The sequence below is a fragment of the Neophocaena asiaeorientalis genome, unplaced genomic scaffold, assembly GCF_003031525.2.
Source record: "Neophocaena asiaeorientalis asiaeorientalis breed wild unplaced genomic scaffold, Neophocaena_asiaeorientalis_V1.1 scaffold141, whole genome shotgun sequence".
NCBI lineage: Eukaryota > Metazoa > Chordata > Mammalia > Artiodactyla > Phocoenidae > Neophocaena > Neophocaena asiaeorientalis.
Genome location: NW_020174267.1, coordinates 2939825 through 2960640, shown reverse-complemented (window position 1 = coordinate 2960640; position 20816 = coordinate 2939825). Strand labels below are relative to the sequence as shown.

The 20816-nt window shown below is 46.5% G+C and overlaps 1 protein-coding gene across 13 annotated transcripts in view; it reads left to right on the top strand.

Moving 5' to 3' along the window:
• ABCC4 (ATP binding cassette subfamily C member 4 (PEL blood group)) overlaps positions 1 to 20816 on the top strand; it is a 215403-nt gene that overhangs the window by 37099 nt on the left and 157488 nt on the right. For 9 of the 13 annotated variants that reach the window (XM_024755273.1, XM_024755272.1, XM_024755278.1 and 6 more), the window contains exons 2-4: positions 5920 to 6030; positions 6594 to 6714; positions 18303 to 18527. In XM_024755273.1, coding sequence (XP_024611041.1) covers positions 5920 to 6030; positions 6594 to 6714; positions 18303 to 18527 — 457 coding nt within the window. Of the gene's footprint in view, positions 1 to 5919; positions 6031 to 6593; positions 6715 to 6759; positions 7176 to 15141; positions 15255 to 18302; positions 18528 to 20816 lie in introns of those variants that run through there. The other 4 variants (XM_024755282.1, XM_024755283.1, XM_024755281.1 and 1 more) reach the window with 4 other exon arrangements.

Sequence of the window (20816 nt, the reverse complement as noted above, 5' to 3'; positions counted from 1 at the left end):
CTGGTAGTCACCATTCTACTTTCTGTGTTTGTCATTTTTGACTCTTTGGATACTTCATTTAAGTTGAATCATATGGTATTTGTCTCTGTGTGACTGGCTTATTTCACTTAGCATAATATCCTTAAGGTTCATCTATGTTACAGCCTGTGTCAGAATTTCCTTCTTTGAGACTCAGTAACATTCCAGCATACATGTGTACCACACTTTGATTTTCCATTCATTCATCATTGCTTCCACCTTTTGGGTACTGTGAATAATGCTCCTGTCATTATGGGTATATCATGACTGGCATTTCTTTTGCAATGAAGTAGGCTAGAATAGAAAATAGCAGGGGATGGGACTTCCCTGGTGGTCCAATGGATAAGACTCCACACTCCCAATGCAGGGGGCCTGGGTTCTATCCCTGGTTGGGGAACTAGATCCCGCATGCATGCTGCAACTAAGAAGTCTGAACGCCGCAACCAAAGATCCCACGCGCTGCAACGAAGGTACGGTGTGCCGCAACTAAGACCTGGCGCAGCCTAAATAAATACTAAAAAAAAAAGGAAAGAAAAAGAAAACATCAGGTGTACATAGTGTGGGCAGACCCAGACTACTGAAGAAGCATGAGGCACAGCTCTGCAGCTGTATGAGACGCCATGTATCCTAAATTAACCTAGACGCATTGCTGTTTATTTCCCATGCACCGATGCGCTGCGCACTCTGTGGAAGCATCAAGATAACTTCATAAATTCTATCAGTTCTTTAATCTTGAGTTAGACATCCTTGTTTTTGGCCACACCGCATGACATGCAGGATCTTAGTTCCCTGAGCAGCGATCGAACCCGCACCCCCTGCAGTGGAAGCACAGAGTCTTAACCACTGGACTGCCAGGGAAGTCCCCTAGGCATCCTTTTAATTAAGAAAATGTGAATTACTTGTTCACGTGCATTTGATTCAGCTGCTGGAATGGTTCTTTGACCCAAGTAAGGTAGTTTCTTTCCTTTGCTCTGTGGTTTCACAAATCCCAATGAGTAGCATCAAAGGCTTGCTTGGGTAGGCAGTCATAGTCATACTCCTTACTCTCCGGAGGGATATCTGGAACTTGGAAGCAAGAGCTCTGTCATCCCTCATGGGGGAAGAAGTTTAATAGTTTGGGAGAAAGCGTTGGATTGGAACAGACACTAAAGGCCAGATATTCAGAGGTGAGTCAGCGCAGGCACTCAGCGGCATAGAGGGATCTTGGTGACGAATTGAGTCCTGTATCTGTTGGTGGACGTGTGTGCTGTGCTAAGTAGGTAAGGTGTCACCTGCTGGTTGTGAGGCCCCTTACTTGTTAGTTCCAACCAATACTGCTTCAATTCCTTCAGAACCTTAGGAGGTGGTCAGCATAAGTAATATTTTACTTGTGATTCCTTGTTTTATTCTCAGTGTTAACTGAATTGCATGCAAATGTGTCGAAAAAATTTTTTTGGAGGGGAGGGATAAACTGGGAGACTGGGATTGACATATACACACTGCTATATACCAAATAGATAAGTAATAACCTACTGTAGAGCACACAGAACTGTGCTCAGTACTCTGTAACGACCTGTATGGGAGTAGAATCTAAAAAAGAGTGGATATAGGTATACGTATAACTGATTTAGTTTGCTGAACAGTAGAAACTAACACAACACTAAATCAACTCTACTCCAATAAAAATTAATTAAAAAAATGATTTTTGAGGAGGCGCTGAGGATGGTTACCCATGCACAGTAGTTGTAGATTCTCAGTCTTGGTTGTAGCGTGGGAAAAAGTATTTGGAAGACGTGTGGTGACAAGACAAGGGACACTATGAAGAAGTGAAAGGAGGGGATTAGCTGGTGGGAGGAAAGGGAGATAAGGAGGCCAGGGGTGAACCAGAAAAGGCCTGGAAGCCCGGAGGCAGGAAGGCTCTGCAGTGCCCACAGCCTGGGAGGACCCTGGTGGACCCCAGGGTAGAGGGTATGGAGGGAGCTGGGGGCACGCAGCTTGCATTGCTGCTTCGCTTAGAACAGGAAGTGGATAAAAAGAGCAGGGATGAGAAAATGGATTTTGAGCAAGTTTTAAGAAATGGGGGGAACTTCCCTGGTGGCGCAGTGGTTGAGAATCTGCCTGCCAATGCAGGGGACACGGGTTCGATCCCTGGTCCGGGAAGATCCCACATGCCACGGGGCAGCTAGGCCCGTGCGCCACGGCTGCTGAGCCTGCGCTCTAGAGCCCGCATGCCACAGCTACTGAAGCCCGTGCTCCACAATAAGAGAGGCCAAAGCAATGAGAAGCCCGCGCACCGCAACAAGGAGCGGCCCCCACTCGCCGCAACTAGAGAGGGCCCATGGGCAGCGGCGAGGACCCAATGCAGCCAAAAAAATAAATTAATTAAAAAAAAAGAAAAGAAAAGGGGAAAGTTACAGAGGAAAGGAGAGAAGATTCTAGCTTGAACATTGCCACCCACGTCTAATTGGATTTGGCTGTGGGCCACTCCAGGAAAGCCAGGGTGGTGACCCGTTTCAAGATAGTTCATCAGCACTGTGGGTGTTCTGATGTCACGCTGGATAGGTTCCAGTGGTATCTGTGCCAGGCACCGTGGCCCGCGAGGCCCATGGAGATCCCACATGGTACGTGAGTTGTCATTGCCTGGAGGGAGTTGTGGTCTCTGGTGGGACAGTTAGGAGGGAAGTGCTGCTGTGGATGAAGACTTGTGGGAGGGTGGGGGAGGAGAGAGTATCATGGTGGCGAGGACGACTCTTGGGTTGGAACTGGGTTGAGGGATGGCTACTTTGGCAGTGGTCTCAGTGCTGTCAGTGTTAAATTGGAGTCAGGGTGCCAATTGACTCAGGTCTCCATGTCTAACTGTTCAGGTGGCGACACATACTTTAGGCTCCCGTCAGTGAGCTTGCCATCTGATGGAAGTGAAAACCCTCATGCCTTGATATGGTACCCAGATTTGGGAAGTGAAGGGATTTGTGAGGGTCCTTAAATCAAGAGCTGTGGGGAAAGACATTTGCCTAATTGAGCAGCTTCATCTGTTTTCTGCTGGGGCCCACACGGGATTCCTCAAGATCGCTGTCATGGTGAGCTCTGCTCTTTGTCTGATGGGACTTTGTAGTGTTCAGAGCAACACTGCTCCTTTCAGTTGATGGCTCAGCAGCCCAGGGAGGTGTTATTACCTCCAGGTGTTCTCCCCTTTTGCTGGAGGCCAGTACTGAGAGGTCATGTGGCTAATTCAAGGTCATGCAATCAGAAAGCAGCAAAGTATCATTACATTTTTAAAAATTGTGGTAAAATGCATATAAAATAACATTTACCATCTTGACCATTTTTAAGCACATGGCTCAGTAGTGTGAAGTACATTCACATCATTGTGCAACCAATTTCCAGAACTCTTTTCATCCTGCCTTAGTGTCATTAAACACTAACTCCCCACTCTCCTTCCTTCCCGCCCCTGGCAACCACAGCACTACTTTGTTTCTCTCTGATTTTGACTGAGTACTTCATTGAAGTGGAATCATACAGTATCTGTCCTTTGTGACTATACCATTTTACACTTCCAGCAGCAGTGTGCAAGAGTTCCAGTTTCTCTACATCCTTGCCAACACTTATTCCCCTCCCTCCCTTCCTTCCTTCCTTCCTGATAATAGCCATCCTAATATATGTGAGGTGGCATCTCATTGTGGTTTTCATTTGCATTTCCCTGACAATGAGTGATGTTGAGCGTCTTTTCCTGTGCAAGTAGACTTTTAAAGAGGGCCTTTTCAGGGTAAATCCCAGTGTTAATTCCCTGAGCGTTTTTGGGAGGGAATAAGTGTAGGATAAATGGCAAAACATTTTTCAAACCTGTTTAGTGGTGATGCTCGCAGATTTATACTTTTACTTTGGAAGGAAATTGAGACCTAGAGATATTAAGGGTCATGGAGATGCGGAACTGGAGTGGAGAAGGAGATGGTGGGGACAGTTGAGGCCCTGGGGCCTCAGTACCACTGAGGGACTAGAATCCAGTCTTCTGCCTCCTGGTCTGGGGATCTTTAGAGGTGCCAAGCTACCAGGGTTAGCAAAATCTGAAGCTTAGTCTCTCTTACTGCTTCTTTAATAATTCATAGACATTCATTTTTTCAACAAAGAATTCTTTAGCATCTCCTTTCTACCTGTATTGTGCTAGGAATAACGCAATAAAAGAAGTGTGGGGCTTCCCTGGTGGCGTAGTGGTTGGGAATCCGCCTGCTAATGCAGGGGACATGGGTTTGATCCCTGGTCCAGGAAGATCCCATGTGCCATGGAGCAACTGAGCCCGTGCGCCACAACTGCTGAGCCTGCGCTCTAGAGCTCACGAGCCACAGCTAGAGAAAGCCCGCGCGCAACAACGAAAACCCAACACAGCCAAAAAAAAAAAAAAGAAGTGTGGTCTCTGCTTTCATGGGTTATTATTGTCTGGCCTTGGAAATTTCCTTACTCTGGCAAAGTGAGTAGAATGGTGTTAACCTTTGGGCTGTCTCTGCATATTAATCATTATTTAAATAATGCATAATGGATTTGGATAATGTTTTTTTTAGCCCTTTGTATAGTTACTGTTTTTTCCATTAATAATAAATAATTTGTAGAGAGGTAGTTTGAGATTATGTAAATATCATGGTTCACACAAGCTTTCATCCACGAGGTTTAACTTCCATTGATAATTTTCTGACTCCATTGTTCCTTCTATATTTGTTTGCATTCTAGACTGCAACAGCTTTCCCTTCTCTCCTGTTCATGAAGCAATAAAGTCATGGATTCTTTTGTTATTTAATGGGTTATAATTCACTGACATTTATTTAATACCTAAAGTATCCCAGATTTGGCTAGCAAGAGCCCTTCAAGCTGGCTTCTCTGTCTTTTGCACACATCCTTGTGATTACTTTAGAGCTTCCTTATTTTGGGGTGCAAGATGTCCAGGCCCACCTTGTACTTTCTCTGCCGTTGGTCCTGGCCTGTCGATGGTGATGCTGTTGCTGGGAATGCCTGGGGCTCTACTCACCTGGACCTGGTCTAGTTACAGCGGCCCGCACAGAAATCTCCTCTTCTGGGGCCCATGTTGTGGCTGGCCCGGCCCTTGTGGTTCTTAAGATTGTGAGACATGTCTCAGCAACAACCAGGAGGGAGTTCTGAAATGGCAAGGTTTACCACTCACATGTCTTGAAGGGTACAAGGCACACCTGAGGTCACACAGCCCCAGAGAGAGAGGGAGAGGGAGGGAGGGAGGGAGGGAGGGAGAGCGGGAGAGCACGTGTGCGTGGTGAGCTTGTACCTGCACTTCTGCCTTGTTGGGGTCAAGGGCTGGGTGCATGTCAGGCAGGCACTTATGATGAAAAAAGCTAATTGTCAGGTGCTGACACACTGAACCAACCTTGGAATCAGCCATTGCTTCAAGGAGCGCTGGTTCCTCTTAGGAAGGATATTAAAAAGCCGAGATCTGGGTGAAGGGGACCAAAAGGCACAAACTTCAGTTATAAAAGAAATAAGTCACGGAGACGTAATGTCCAGCATAGTGACTGTGGTTAATTATACTGTGTTATTTGAAAGCTGCTGAGAGTTGACCCTTAAAAGTTTTCATTAGAAGAATAAAAAAAATTATTACTGTGTATGTTAAAAAAACAAAACACCAAGATCTGGAGACTTGAATGCTCCTTGCTACCAGCGTGTCACTTCTTCCAGGGCCTCTCGGTGTATAGAGTTGAGAGAGAGAGAGAGTGTGAGTGTGTGTGTGTGTGTGTGTGTGTGTAAACACGCACCTAATTTTCTTCCCCCATATCTCTGTATATTTAAAATGTAGACCTATTTCTGTAGGCCTCTTTTTAAATTTTTTTAAAGACAAAGGCCGTCGATGTGGGATTCTAATTAGATGTGTAGTTTGGATATATGTCACTCTCCTTTAATTTTTAACAGGTGGCTAAACCCCTTGTTTAAAATCGGTCACAAACGCAGATTAGAAGAAGATGACATGTACTCAGTGCTTCCGGAAGATCGCTCCAAGCACCTCGGGGAAGAGCTGCAGGGGTAAGTAGCAGGCATTGAGGGGAAGGGGAAGGAAGGGTGAGAGCTTCTACGTGAGGCTAGTGGTTTGGAGTGGGTTTTACCTTCCTCTGGGTTCTTCTGCAGCCTCCTCGCCCGTGGCATTGCACGCTCACCCGCCTGGGGCTGACCCTGGGCTTAGCCCACTTTGGAGGCCGGGGTGGGGGGGGAACCGTGTTTCCCGTGTTTCCTGTGCGTTTGTGGAAGGGGAGGGAGCCAGCAGCCAAGGCCCTGGATGCTGAGCTCTGTCCCCGGAGGTGGTGTCCCTGGAGGAGGCTGTCTGCCCTCTTGAGCTACTCATGGTGCTGTGAATACAGCAAAGCTTGGAAGTAACTTGTTTCCGAGACTGTGACTGTCCCCTCAGAGCCTGTTTTTCTGGTCCTTCAGGGTCTGCACCCTCCTCTTTCCGGAGCCCTGCAAGCAGTTAACCAGCATTGATGGAACAGCCACAGAGTGCCCTGTAGTCAAGGCCTATCTTCCACTCTGCCACCTCCCCTGTTTTACCCGTGGCAGGGCTGTTCTTTACTGTGCTTGGTTTCTCATTGCAGGTACTGGGATCGAGAAGTGTTGAGAGCCGAGAAGGATGCACGGGAGCCTTCTTTAACGAAAGCAATCATAAAGTGTTACTGGAAATCCTATTTAGTTTTGGGAATTTTTACGTTAATTGAGGTAAAAGCTGTTACATACAGCGCATTGCTTTTCGGTCAGTAATGAGATGGATGCGACGGGTGGGGAGAGGCCAGTCGTTTAAGGTCCGAGGATAAACCTTGTCTAGGAAACATGTAGCCCAGCGGTTGTATTTAGCTTTAGAATGGACAGGTCCTTAAAAGGAGTGGACCTTCAGGGGGTTACTATTTTTCTTTTAACTGATTAAAAACGTAGTGTCGTGGAGGGATGGTGCTGAAAAGGAAAGGCATATTATGTTACGATGTTCTCGGTGCTCAGTATAACTGCTGAAAGTGATCCTTGACCAAAAGAAAATCCAGCAAAACCTCAAAGAAGATGTGCCCTGGGGTTTGGAGAAAGTAAACTTGGACCTGAGCCCACAGCAACATAAGACATTTTACAGACGTTCAACAAATAACTGTTAACTTGACCAGGTCACATCTGATAAATACTTTCCTAAGAAGGTATCTTCACCTTCCCCCTTCCAGCGGAACAGAACCCGTGGCCCTGCATCTGAGTTGGAGCTGCCCAGAGCTCGGAAGAGCACACCCTTCGCTGGGCTGGCCCTTCCCAGCGGGCCGGACACTGAGAGCCAAAGCCCCCCACGGGGAGGAGCTCCAGCTTCCCCACGAGTTCTGTGCACCACACGTTCTGGTTTTGGTCCCTGGCTGTGGGAGTGGATTGCTGGTTGAAAGCAGAGCCTTGGTAGTTTGCAGACGGTGTAGGAGGGGGATGTGCAGGGGAGAACCTAAGGCAGAAAGCTGTGAGGTCAGTGACCACCATGACCCAGAAGGTTCTGGGTTAAGATCCCCTAGTGAGACAGTTCTCCCTGGGGGCACAGTGCCAGTCGGCCTGCCTATTCCAGCTGCAGCCTGCTGGAGGTCTGCTGCAAATCCACTTGGGTGGCTCGTGCTCTCTGTGGTACCTTAGTGCTGCCGTAGGGACAGGGCCAGCCTGTGAGTGTGTGAGAGCAGGAGGGATAGAAGATGCAGTTGCTATGAAAGAGTTGTTTTAGGTGGAGAAGGTGAGTTGTCATAAATATGTTTTTATTGGGGGTGAGATGGGTCTGCTAGGTGGTTTGTAGGTGGCAGGTGTGGCTCTTTTTTTAAATTTTTATTGGAGTATAGTTTCTTTACAGTGCTGTGTTATTTCTTCTGTACAGCAAAGTGAATCAGTTAATGTATACGTATATCCCCTCTTTTTTAGATTTCCTTCCCATTTAGGTCACCACAGAGCATTGAGTAGAGTTCCCTGTGCTGTACAGTAGGTTCTCATTAGTTATCTCTTTGTTGCATAGTAGGGTGTATATGTCAGTCCCACTTTCTCCTGCCTCCCCCCCGCCCCCAATTCCCTCCTTGGTGCCCGTAAGTTTGTTCTGTACCTTGTGTCTCAACTTCTGCTTTGCAAGTAAGTTCATCCGTACCATTTTTCTAGATTCCGCATGTACGCAATATTATATGATATTTGTTTTTCTCTTTCTGACTTACTTCACTCTGTATGACAGTCTCTTGGTCTCTCCACGCCTCTGCAAATGGCACAATTTTGTTCCTTTCTATGGCTGAGTACTATTCCACTGTATATATGTGCCACATCTTCTTTATCCATTCGTCTGTCGACGGACACTTAAGTTGCTTCTATGTCCTGGCTATTGTGAATAGTGCTGCAATGAACATTGGGGTGCATGTATCTTTTGTAATTATGGTTTTCTGCAGGTATATGCCCAGGAGTGGGATTGCTGGGTCACGTGGTAGCTCTATTTTTAGTTTTTTGAGGAACCTCCATACTGTTCTCCATAGCGACTGTACCAATTTACATTCCCACCAACAGTGCAAGAGGGTTCCCTTTCTCCACACCCTCTCCAGCATTTATTGTTTATAGGTTTTTTGATGATGGCTTTTCTGACTGGTGTGAGGTGATAAATCTCACTGTAGTTTTGACTTGTATTTCTGTAATAATTAGTGATGTTGAGCATTTTAAAATGTGCTTGTGGGCCATCTGTATGTCTTTTTTGGAGGAATGTTTATTTAGGTCTTCCACCCATTTTTTTATTGTGTGGCTCTTGTTTAAAAGGCTTTGTTGTCCTGAAGGGCACTGCGGGCAGTGGGCAGCTGGGTAGGTGAAGTCTGCCCCACACAACTGGAGAAACCAGAGAATTCTGTCACCTCACAGGTGACTGGATGGTCCTGGGAGATTGAGTTCTCGTTGATGACAAAGGTGGCTTGGCCATTGTGCCAGAGGGTGGGGACATCTATATGGGGCCGTGTTCCGTCTTTGAGAGAGCACTGACCACCTAGATACTGCCGTGGCCTTGTGAAGGGCAGGGTGGAGATGCAAACCCATGCGACTTCCTCAGGGGTTGGAGAGGGTGCAGGAGCCCTTCAGTCTGTCCCAGCCCTTCTTTGACCTGTGTACAGCTGTCCCAATGAGGGTGTTTCTGCATAGTCACAGTAAGTCTCTGTTTGAAATACAGGCGGCAAGCTGGTGTGGACTGTGTGTGTAGGATTTCCTGACCTCACAGAGCGAGCGCTCGTGAATTCTGCTTGTCCAGAAACCTTGGGGCTTCGGGGTGTGCCTGCAGCTCATGCCAGGTGCCTGGTTTGGGGTGAGCACAGATGAGTGGCCTCAGGGTTTAGTGTTGGATTGTATCCTGAAGCAGGTCTTTCTCTGCTGTCCCTGGTTCTCTAGTTTCTCTTTGGTACCAGATGCCGAAGAAGGTGAAAGCAGGTGGGTCTCAGAGCGTGGCCCACGTGGCTGGGTTTGAAGCGAGCTGCAGGTGTTTCATGCTGTCCTGCACTGTTGGTCCCTTGGGTGGGGTCACTAAACTTTAGATGGATTCCTAACCTCCTAACATGAGCTCCAGGTCTTTGCTGTGGCAGCTTATGGGAGAAGCAGACACAGAGGGAGAGGCCACAGGAACTGGGGTTCTTCCTGAGAGGGAATCGGCCGCACTGGGGTGCTGGGAGCTTTGATTCCAAAGTTGTCCAGCCCCAGTAATACTTCCTGCTAGGGGTCCAGGAAAACCAGGCCTGGGGGCTGCGTAAGGTGCAACTGGTAGAGCACTGGCCCCTCTTTCAGAAGGTTGGTTGTTGGGCAGTCATGGCAGAAAAGGGGGGAGTAGAGGACCTGGCAAACGTGCGGGCTCATCTCAGTAGTAGTACTAGAAGTGCTAGTAGCAGTAACAGGGTCTCCTACTCAGTAGAACTGGTGGTGGTGACTGCAGTACTATTAGTGTGGTAATAAAAATATTAAGTTCTTGAAAAATACTATGTATCAGACTGCTGTAAGAACTTTATATGTGATATTAGTATTATTTCTTTGGCTGAGTCAACAAAGTCATAGGTTTTACATTACCCCCATTTTAGAGAAGAAGATACAGAGTGCTAAGTAGTTACACAGTGTGCCTGTGGTCACACGAAGCATAAAGGACGGACTGAGGTTCCATCTCGGACGCTCTGACTTAAGAGAATGTCTGTCTCAATGACTGAGCTTGTCCAGGGTCAGGAGGGCTTGTCTTGAGAGCTTTGTTTTCATGGTCTCAGACGCATGCATCCTGAACTTGGTTTAAGGATAATAAAAAGGATGCTAAGGACTTCCTGGAGCTGGAAGCCAGATGGGAACATAAATGAGGGCGGAGTCAAGGTGACCACACCTCCTGGGTGAAGAAGTTACTAGGGCTTTGACACTAGCAGCAGTGTCATGCCATATTTAGATGGACCAGGAGAGGCCCTTTAGGAAACCACCTTTCACTCGTTACCGGCTGTAAGTGGATGAGGTTGTGACTGTTCCGGTGACCCAAGTTCTAAACAACCATCCACACTTTTACGAAACCATTCCAGATGGGCTCCCTGAGATGGACCAGGGGGAAGGTAGTAGGTCTTGGATGGTGGCTACGGTGGGACATTGATAATCTGGCACAGGTGGGGTGTTCCATGTTGTTTTTTAGTAAGAGTGCCCAGTTGCTTGCTGAGCGCTCGCTGAGAACTTGCGTCCCTGTGAACATGCAGTTGCATCTGCTCAGCGAGAGTGAATCCCAGGTTGGTTACCGGGATGTGGAGCAGTTCTCCTGTTCTGTTGTCTGAATACACCTTCCCGCACACAAGTGTGCCCCGGGCCTGAGGTCTCCGAGTGATAGCTGGGTAGGACCAGCTGGGCTGGTTAGGATAATAAGTGGCAGAACTCATGGTGGTTTACAGTATAAAACTAGACAGCGGTCTCTCTTCCCTAGGTGAGTGTTGTGACTGGCGTACGGTGCTCATTCTGAATTTGTGTCCTTAGGATAATAACTTGCAGAGCTCTTAGTTCTGATGCAGTGGAGTTCAGGGAGTTGAGGGCTGTTAAAGCTCAAGGAGAAGTAAGCATCGAATTTTATTGGCAGTCAAACGAAGCCTGAAATCCAACACAACTACTCCTGTTTTCCTAGACTTGCCTTTTGACATACTGCTGTTTTGGGGAAGTTAAAAATCATTCCTTATGGCAGAGCTAATAAGAATCTGTTCCATTTTAAAACTCATTTTCAGGTGCTGTTTTGGGTTTTCAGTGATTAAAACTGCTGAGTTAGATGCAATAAATGCTAGTTAAATAATTGATCTTAAAAAAAAAAAATAATTGATCTTATGAAGCAACTTCCCATTTTGTGATCATCTGTGCTGCTTGCTGGTCTTTGTATTTTATTTTATCTTAAAAAATATTTATTTATTTATTTGGTTGTGGCAGGTGAGCTCCTTAGTTGTGGCATGCGAACTCTTCCCCAACAAATTTATTTATTTATTTATGGCTGTGTTGGGTCTTCATTGCTGCATGCGGGCTTTCTCTAGTTGCGGAGAGCGGGGGCTACTCTTTTGTTGCGGTGCGGGGGCCTCTCCTTGTCATGGCTTTTCTTGCGGAGCACAGCCTCTAGGTGCTCGGGCTTCAGTAGTTGTGGCACATGGACTCAGTAGTTGTGGCTCGTGGGCTGTAGAGCGCAGGCTCAGTAGTTGTGGCGCACGGGCTGAGTTGCTCCCTGGCCTGTGGGGATCTTCCCAGACCAGGGCTCGAACCCGAGTCCCCTGCACTGGCAGGTGGATTCTTAACCACTGGCATGCGAACTCTTTTTGGGGGCATGCATGTGGGATCTAGTTCCCTGACCAGAGATCGAACCTGAGCCCCCTGCATGGGGAACGCAGAGTCTTAACCACTGTGCCACCGGGGAAGTCTCTGGTCTTCGTATTTCAGATAGTGGAAGATGTGTACTCAGTACTCCGTCCTGGATTCTCTAAAACGCAGATGTTTCTTCCTTTGTGACCTCCAGCCCTCTTTTAATTCCTCTGGCGCACAGAGCGCCTCATGGATCATCCACGATTCCCATGGAGTGTGCTGTGACCACCACAGTGCAGGCGGGGCCTCCCCCGGCACTACCGGCACCAGCGGGAAGAGTCAGGTGATTCCAGCCCAGGGCGAGGCTTTCGGGATTAGGATTTTGAAGTATGAAAACCTCTGTCCTCTGATAATTGAGGAGTGATCATAATGCTTGGAGAAACAAGTACCAGACTGACGTTGAACATGGAGCTCTTGCAGGCCACCCCTAACTAGAACAGAACAACCAGCGAGTTCCCAGCACGCCTGGCTCCCGTGTGCACCTTCCTGGGGACCGCAGGTGGGGAGGACGGGTCTCTGCCTGCCCAGGGCCCTCAGGTTGGAGTGGAGGAGCCTGAAGCCTCTGCCTGGGCCAGAGACACAGAGGCTGCCTCCCCAGGTCATCGGGGGCCTTCTCCCTGAGAGATGAGGTCTCTGCCCGCTTGCTGGTGTATAAGTGGGGTGACCTCAAAAAGCAAGTGTGGGTTTGCCCAGTCCCTTCCCCTGAGAGGGGTTATGTATTGTTCCCGGGACCCTTAGCAATGGCCCCCACCTTACCCTTAGAAAGGCCTCATTTGGCCTTTTTCTGAGGCCACTTTTGCTGATTGTCTCTGGTCCAGGTGGAGCCTGTAGGGAGGCACATGTTTGATTCAACCTACCTTGGAACTCATCTGATGGATTGGAAGGAAGCAGAACCCTCCGCTTCCCTGAGAGCTGTACTGGGCCTTTGCATCTGTTTCCCAACACTTCCTTCCACATGTCTCTCACTTCCACTCAACCCAGAAGACTGAGGATGGCTACTGGTGGTAAAGATACCGTGGGCCATGAGCAGCCACTGAGGGCCACACAGCAAGGGAGAGGTAGAGGGAGCATTGAGCAAAGGATATGGGGGAACCTGCAGAGCAGACCTGCTGTGTGCACCCTGCTGGTTCTTGAGTGTATACATTAGCCATTAGATATCAGTAATACCCGTAGTGATGACCTTGAGTCATAAATGAGGGTGATGCTTTTCAATCAATTTTCTTTCCTTTTTTTTAAAACATATGTAAGTTTTTATTATAACAAAAGTTTTTTAAAAATTGGAGCATGATTGACTTAACAATATTATATTCGTTTCAGGTATACAACGTAGTGATTAAATATTTCTATACATTACAGAATGATCACCCCCATAAGTCTAGTTACCCTCTGTCACCATAGAAAGTTTTCCAATATTATTGACTATATTTCCTGTGCTCTACGTTACATCCTCTTGCCTTATTTATATTATAACTGTAAGACTGTACCTTTTAATCTCCTTCACCTATTTCACTTATCCCCCCACCCTTCTCAACCCGTCGTTTTTTAAGAAGTCAGGCAAGTATGTGACTCATTTTTACAAGACTGCATTTATAATGGTTCGAATTTTAAACATCTGCTTAGAACCGAAACATTTTGTTACTTTCCAGAAAAGTTGGATTTTATGAATGACTTCTCAAGAGTGCTTGTTCTGCTATGATCGCCTGTAAGAAGCAATGAGTTTTCCAACCCTTTGTGAAACCAGCCTCTGCCATTCAGAATAGAACAGGTCTCTTCCCAGAACTTCTGGATAATAAAGTGATCATAGCTTGCACTTGTTTTTAGGCTGGTTTCAGAGCACTTTGAGCTGTTTGTTGATTGCATTTAGCAGTCCCAGGATTCCTCTGAGGTAGACAAGGCAAGTATTTCCACAGACAAGGCCCTGGAGGTGCAGGAGGGCACATGATGGGCTTAGGGGGTCATGTGACTTGCAGGTGGCAGACCTGGGTTCTGAAGCACAGCGTTCTGATTCCTAGGCCAGTGTTCTTTGCATTCTGTCCTGAGGCTTCCTCTCCCGCCACAGCTTCCAGTGAAGGCTCGCAGAGCCAAGACTTTATGAGAACAACTTTTTTTTCTGAAAACAGCTCCGTGCTCCTCTTTCAGCTGCTTCCTGCAGTGTGTTTTTTTGTTTTTTTTTCCCCCCCCCGCTGAAGATTTTAAAGAACATTTCAAAAATAGAAAAACAGAATAATGTTGAAAGGTAGCAGAATGCACCACCCTAGAATATGAATTTCTGGAGTGAAGATTATTTTGAGCTGACTGTTTTTTGAGAAATAGACACAGGGACATTTACATTGATAACTCCATTTGTAAGGGCTTCTCCTTCTCTGTACCTGGAAGAGAAGGTTGGCTCTAAATCACAAAAGAATCTTGTCAATGAAGATTGGGTTTGCATAAGGAATCCAACTCTACCTTTCTTAACTTGTTTACTCTGCTTTTCCTAGTAACCTCTCATAAGGCTCCCCCCTTCCCCCGTTTAGCCGGAACCTCAGGACTTGTGTTCATATAGGTATTTCTTGGAAGTACGATATGTCTCATGGAATTCTGATTAAAACCCTTGGTGGTACTTGTAAGTCATTCAGAGCGGGTCTGTAGCCCCTCCAGACTCAGATGCCATGGTGATGCGGGAGAGGAAGATAGCAGATGTTTACATGAGGTTAGTTTCTGCATCCAGAATCTTCCAGGGAGAGGGAATTTAAGGCTCCATCCCTCATCTGTTGAACCTAAACCAGTTCCTGAAGGCTGGGCCTGAGGCCTGTGAGGGCTCTTAACCCCTCGAGGTGATGCAGTCACAACGAAGGCCACTGTGGAAAAGAGGAGTGAAGACAGATACAGAATCCTGGTGGTCATTATTTCTCCAGATCCACTGCTTTTCCTCCTTAGCCTCTGTATCTTTCTCAACTCTAACTTGGTCACTTCTTCCCCAGTTTCTAAAAATTAACTGCCTATTCATTTTCCCCCAAGCTCACTCATTTGTTTCTTTGTGTGTTAGATGGTTTCTGTTTCCTGTAATTTTTTTTTTCCCCTCATGACTCAGAGATGACGGAGTTGGGCAAGAAATATTTAAAGTACATGGGGGAGGGACCTCCCTGCTGGTCCAGTGGCTAAGACTCCGTGCCCCCAGTGCTGGGGGGGGGGCCCGGGTTCGATCCCTGGTCAGGGAACTAGATCCCTCATGCCACAACTAAGACCTGGTGCAGCCGAATTAAATAAATAAATAAATATGTAAGTAAATAAGGAAAGAAAGAAAGAAAGGAAGGAAGAAAGAGAAAGAAAGAACATGGGGAAACATGGAGGAGAAACTAGAAAGAAAGAACATGGGGAAACATGGAGGAGAAACTGTACCTACTGGGGAAGTTCTACCATCAAACTGTGTAAGAAATACCCCTAAGAAGTAAGAGGTGGGGTTAAATGTGAGGTGCTTTCAGGAGGCTGAATACGAAGGACTCCACCCAGAAATATTTGCCTGAGAGAGTCTTGTGAAACATCGAACAATGGGACTTCGTCGTATTATATTGGGTTGTTTTAAGATTCCTTTGTGGTTTTGCAGTTGTGACGAATTCTTGTGGCGGAAAAAGAACTGTATTCTCAGTTGCTTCATGGAAAGAATGTTCACTGGGTCATAAGTTGGCGCCAAAGATGAAGGGTTTGTTGGAGCAATTTTTGACCTTGTTCCTGCTTATCCAGAAAGTTTTCATTTGGTTAGTTTCAGGTTTGATGATGAATATTGTTTCAGTTGTTTTATTTCTCACTAGTTGAGAGTTAGGCTCAGGAACAGACAGCAGTTTGGAAGCTTTGGGCCACGGACTGGCATTACTCTTTTTTTTTTTTTTAAAAAAGATTTATTTATTTAATTCATTTAATATTTTTGCTGCATCGGGTCTTAGTTGCGGCACGTGGGATCTTTGTTGTGGTGTGTGGGCTTCTCTCTAGTTGTGGCGTACGGGTTTTCTCTAGTTGTGGAGCACAGGCTCCAGGGTGCGTGGGCTTTGTAGTCGTGGCGTGCGGGTTCCAGAGCACACGGCCTCTAGTTGAGGTGCACGAGCTCAGTAGTTGTGGCACGTGGGCTTAGTTGCCCCGCGGCATGTGGGATCGTAGTTCCCTGACCAGGGATTGAACCTGTGTCCCCTGCATTGTAAGGCGGATTCTTTACCACTGGACCACCAGGGAAGTCCCTGGCATTACTCCTTAATGAGACTGTTTGCTCAATTGAGTTATTAAAGACGGTCTCAGTGAAAAAATCATGACGCTTAGGCAGTAGTGATCTGCCTTTATTTTGTACTCTTTTTTGCTGAATTTGTTGCATCTGTCGGTATTCTCTTTGGTGGGTTTCCGACATTAGGCTCAAACGGAGAGCTGAGTAACAGGGAACGGTGATTCCCAAAGATAATTATAAGTTTTAGGTAAGTTTGGGACGGCAAGTGTTACCACTGGGCTTCTGGTGGAGAGTCCCAGGTTTGTAGGTTGCAGCACCGGGCTGCCCTTGGCCATACCCGGGCTGGGACTGCCCGTCTGTACAGTTTGACATTCTTGCTTCTCTGCGTAAGCCTCCAGATTTCCATCTCAGTAAATTCTAAACAGTGTGTTTTACCATCTACTGTATGAGGGACTCTCCCATGAACTCTTAATGCCTCTAGGGGTGAATGAAGGGGCATGCTGAAAATGTAACAGTGAGCCTTTGTGTCCTTGAGAGCTGATTATCTTGTTCTGATCTGATGATCTTACTCATCATGATTGTTCAACTAAACAGTGTTGCCTTACTTGTCTGTAGTAGATGAAGCCTTCCGTGACCTCATGGAAGGCGAGGCAGCTGGTGCAGCCTGTGAACATGTGTGTAGAGCAAGACAGGAGGGTTGGGGTTTGATGTCACACCGATTTGAGGGACGGGGACAGCTTTCTGTAAATATCCTGATTGGGTACTAGTTGGTTGAGCACAAAATGCATGTTAGTTGTTTTTTTCTTTTTGCGGTACGCGGGCCTCTCACTGCTGTGGCCTCTCCCGTTGCGGGGCACAGGCTCCGGACGCGCAGGCTCAGCGGCCATGACTCACGGGCCCAGCCGCTCCGCGGCATGTGGGATCCTCCCGGACCGGGGCACAAACCCGCGTCCCCTGCATCGGCAGGCGGACTCTCAACCACTGCGCCACCAGGGAAGCCCTGCATGTTAGTTTTGTTTCGCGTTTGGAGTTTCGGAGTCTCCATCCCTTCCTCTTGTGTGTGGGTTCTTCAGCTTCAGAAGGACAGAAGAGAGCTATCAAATTCAACCTGTCATTTGTTTACCATGTCTGTGTCAGTAAGGAGCGATCGTCTAAAAGGAAAAGCCGAGTTCCAGGAAGATTTCCAAACTTTTGGCACTTTGTCTTTTGAGAAGTCTGTGGAGGGCGGAGGTGTTTACTTTTGGTGACTTGGATTTGTGTTGAGTGTTTGGTTTTCCTTGATGGGGGAGAAGGGTAACTTTGGAGGGGTGAGTAGAGGGAGGAAGTAGGTTACCGGGTGGAGCAGCCATTTGGCAGGGTGGGCAAGTGTTGCTGTTGTACCTTTAGTTTTGGGAAGGAAAAGTGCTTTCACTAAGTCTTTCTCAGGGGGTAAGCATCAATGCCTCCGAACTCATTGGTTTTAGGATTTTAATTTTGGCCTTGGGGAATAGATGATTGGTAACATTTCTTCCAAACCAGCAGCTGCAGTGTATGGCGGATGGAGAACCATGGATGACATCACTTTTTAGCTTGGCTTCTGTCCTGTTTAATTTTTGACTCCAAGGAACATCCCAGCTTCTAGTGGGTAGAGACATATTCACACAGCGCCCCCTGGGGCTGAGAGCCTGCGAACCTCCCAAGCTTTGTTTCTTTGTGATGCTCCCTCAGAAGCTGGGCTCCATTTTCTTGATCTTTGGACATGTGGAGTTTGGGTTGGGAAAGAGTGGATGTGTTTATGCCAGTGTCTCATTTCATAAAGGCTCTTAAAACAGAAGGTGATGGCAAGAGCATGTCTCCTGTACATGAACCATCTTGACTTTCTGTTGGGCTGGGACGTTGAGAGTACAGGGGGCAGGGGCAGGCTGCCAGCAGGGCTTGTTCATATGGAAGCAAATTTCTTACCCTTCCTCAGCTTATCTTCAGCTAAGACTTACTTGGTATTTTGCCAAGTGTTTTCTAAAGCACCGGTTGTAATATTTACTGAGCGTCCACAGTGTACGAAGCACAATGTACTAAGGCTTTATTGTCTTCGTAAAATTTTTGCTTAAGGTTAAATCTGTTGTCTGCTTGTGTTATAGAAGGTAGTGGATTTTCCTTTCAGATTAACCATGAATGTTGCATTTTGTCAAAATGCCTTTTTAACAAGTAATAATAAAAGCAAAGTTTGTGTTAAGAAAAACTGGTTTGGCTTGTATTTCTAATTAAGGCTTTTTTTCTTTACTTTTAGGAAAGCACCAGGGTAGTTCAGCCCATAATTTTGGGGAAGATTATTGGTTATTTTGAAAACTACAATCCCACTGATTCTGCTGCTTTGTACAAAGCCTACGGCTATGCCGGAGTGCTGAGTGCCTGCACGCTCGTTTTGGCCATTCTGCACCACTTATACTTCTATCATGTTCAGTGTGCGGGGATGAGGTTAAGAGTAGCCATGTGCCATATGATTTACCGCAAGGTAAGTGTCATTCGGAACCAAAGTGTGTACCTTTCCTGAACTATCAGGAGCCTTTTGGGAAAGTTCTCTGTAAAGTAAAAACTTTATAACTAGTAAAAATTGTGAATCACTACATTGTACACGTGTGACTTATATGATATCGCACATCAAGTACACTTCAGTAAAAAAGTAAGGAAAACACACTGTACCCGGGGAAAAAAATTTTTTTCTTAACGACTATACTCATTTACACCGCACTACAGAGGCTTGCTATTTGCATTAAGCCAATTTTGTTGTTTAAGCAAACCTTACACAAATACAACGAAAAGATTTCTCTCAGGTCCGGGCTGCTTTTGGTAACTTTCACTCACGGTCACCCGTGTTATCAAGTTGATGTTTGCTGTTTTCACGCCTCAAGCTCAGAGTGGTATTTATGGAGACTGTTGTTCGTGAACACCTTTATTTACACAAAGTTGTATTTCGTAGTAAGCTTCAGTGATTGGATCTATAAAATTAAATCTAGGAGAAAAGAATGTCTTTGAGACAGGGAATGTTTGTATTTTGAAGTGACCCATCCAATCATATCCGCTGTAATTCCGCTCACTGACGGGAGACGCCAGTGGAGCCCGTGCCGCGCACAGGCCCGCTCACTGTGTTGTAGAGTTGTGATTGGTCACGACAGTATTAAAGAAAACAGATGTTTGGGATGAAACTTGAAAGTTTTCATTGTTTTTAGTAATTTTGGGGAGAATTTGTTACCGTTCATTCAAAGTCTTTTTCTTTAGTATGTACTATAGCAGTTTTAATAAGACCTGGTCTGATGTTTCCAGCGCTTTCGTATTGAGAAATGCCCATAGAATTATTCCATAGATTACCCTGGTCTTAACTAGTATAAAAGGAGTAAGGATTTCAGGTGTCTTTACAAAGGAATTGCCACAGATACACCAGTGTCAGGAGCTGAAGGGCTCTTTATGAACTTGATCCTGGATATCCCTTTTACCTATTTACTTTTTAAAGAATTTTCATTTGACTGTATTGTATACTTGAAATTTACTGAGATAGCACACACACACAAAGGACAACTACATGATGGCCATGTTAAGTGGTTTCACTACAGTAATTATTTCCCACTGTATATTTATATCAAAGCAACATGTTATACACCTTAAATGTATACACTTTCTATTAAAAAACAATTAAAATCGTCCTTGAAAGCCAAAACCAAACAATTTAAATTGACATTTTTCACTTCTTTTACCTAGTTGCTACTTACTTAGACCTTCGGTTTCTTGTCAGAACTTTTCTTGGCAAAATGGAAGATGTGTCATCATCTTTATTTTTTTATTTTTTTGCGGTACGCGGGCCTCTCACTGTTGTGGCCTCTCCCCCGTTGTGGAGCGCAGGCTCACTGGCCATGGCTCACGGGCCCAGCCGCCCCGCGGCATGTGGGATCCTCCCGGACCGGGGCACGAACCCGCGTCCCCCGCATCGGCAGGCGGACTCTCAACCACTGCGCCACCAGGGAAGCCCTCGTCATCTTTTCTTGAGCAGAGTCTTGTGAATCTCGGGGGTCTGTGAACCCAGGGACCTGGCATCTCACTGTCTGTGTTTGGCTACAGCATCTGAGCCGGTTTCCTCCTGGGTGACGTGGAAATGGCAGTGGTGCCCGTACACTCTAGTCAGGGGTCTTCCTTGTCGTTCATCATCATCTTTGTTATTCTGTTGCGCCTTCTACTATTTAGGAGATGGGTACTCGGCTCCCCACAGATTAGCTAGGTGCTTGTCTCTCCAGATCGTGCTTAGCTCCCATAAATAAATAGGAAGTTTCACCAGAAGTACACTGTGAAAACCTTTCATTAGGTCTGATGGTTCAGTCAAACGGATCGCTCTTTGCTTCACAGGTGAGCCATTGTCTACCAGTTTTTCTTCCTCTTCCCACTAACACTTGGTGTTGCCGTTGGGAAATCTGATATAATCTGGCACATTTGCTTAGATGAATGTAAACATGTCCCAAAGCCATTAATTTGCTGGCTTGATTAGGGTAAGAGAATTGTTCTTTAGGAAGTCAGCTATTGTTGGGATTATACCATAGACGTGACCTGAAATTCCAGAAACGTGGGAAAGACCAGTTTCCTCAGGCACAGCCTTACATCCAGGATCCTTTTTAGGAGTAGAAATAGGACACTTCTTAGCAGGTTACAGGTGGGCTAGTTCCTTAGGGGAAAAGCTGGTACTGCACAGCAGCTCTGAAAAGCCCCTCTGATCTTTGGGGTTTATCCACCCCCCCCCCCCCCCCCCCCCCCCACCCCC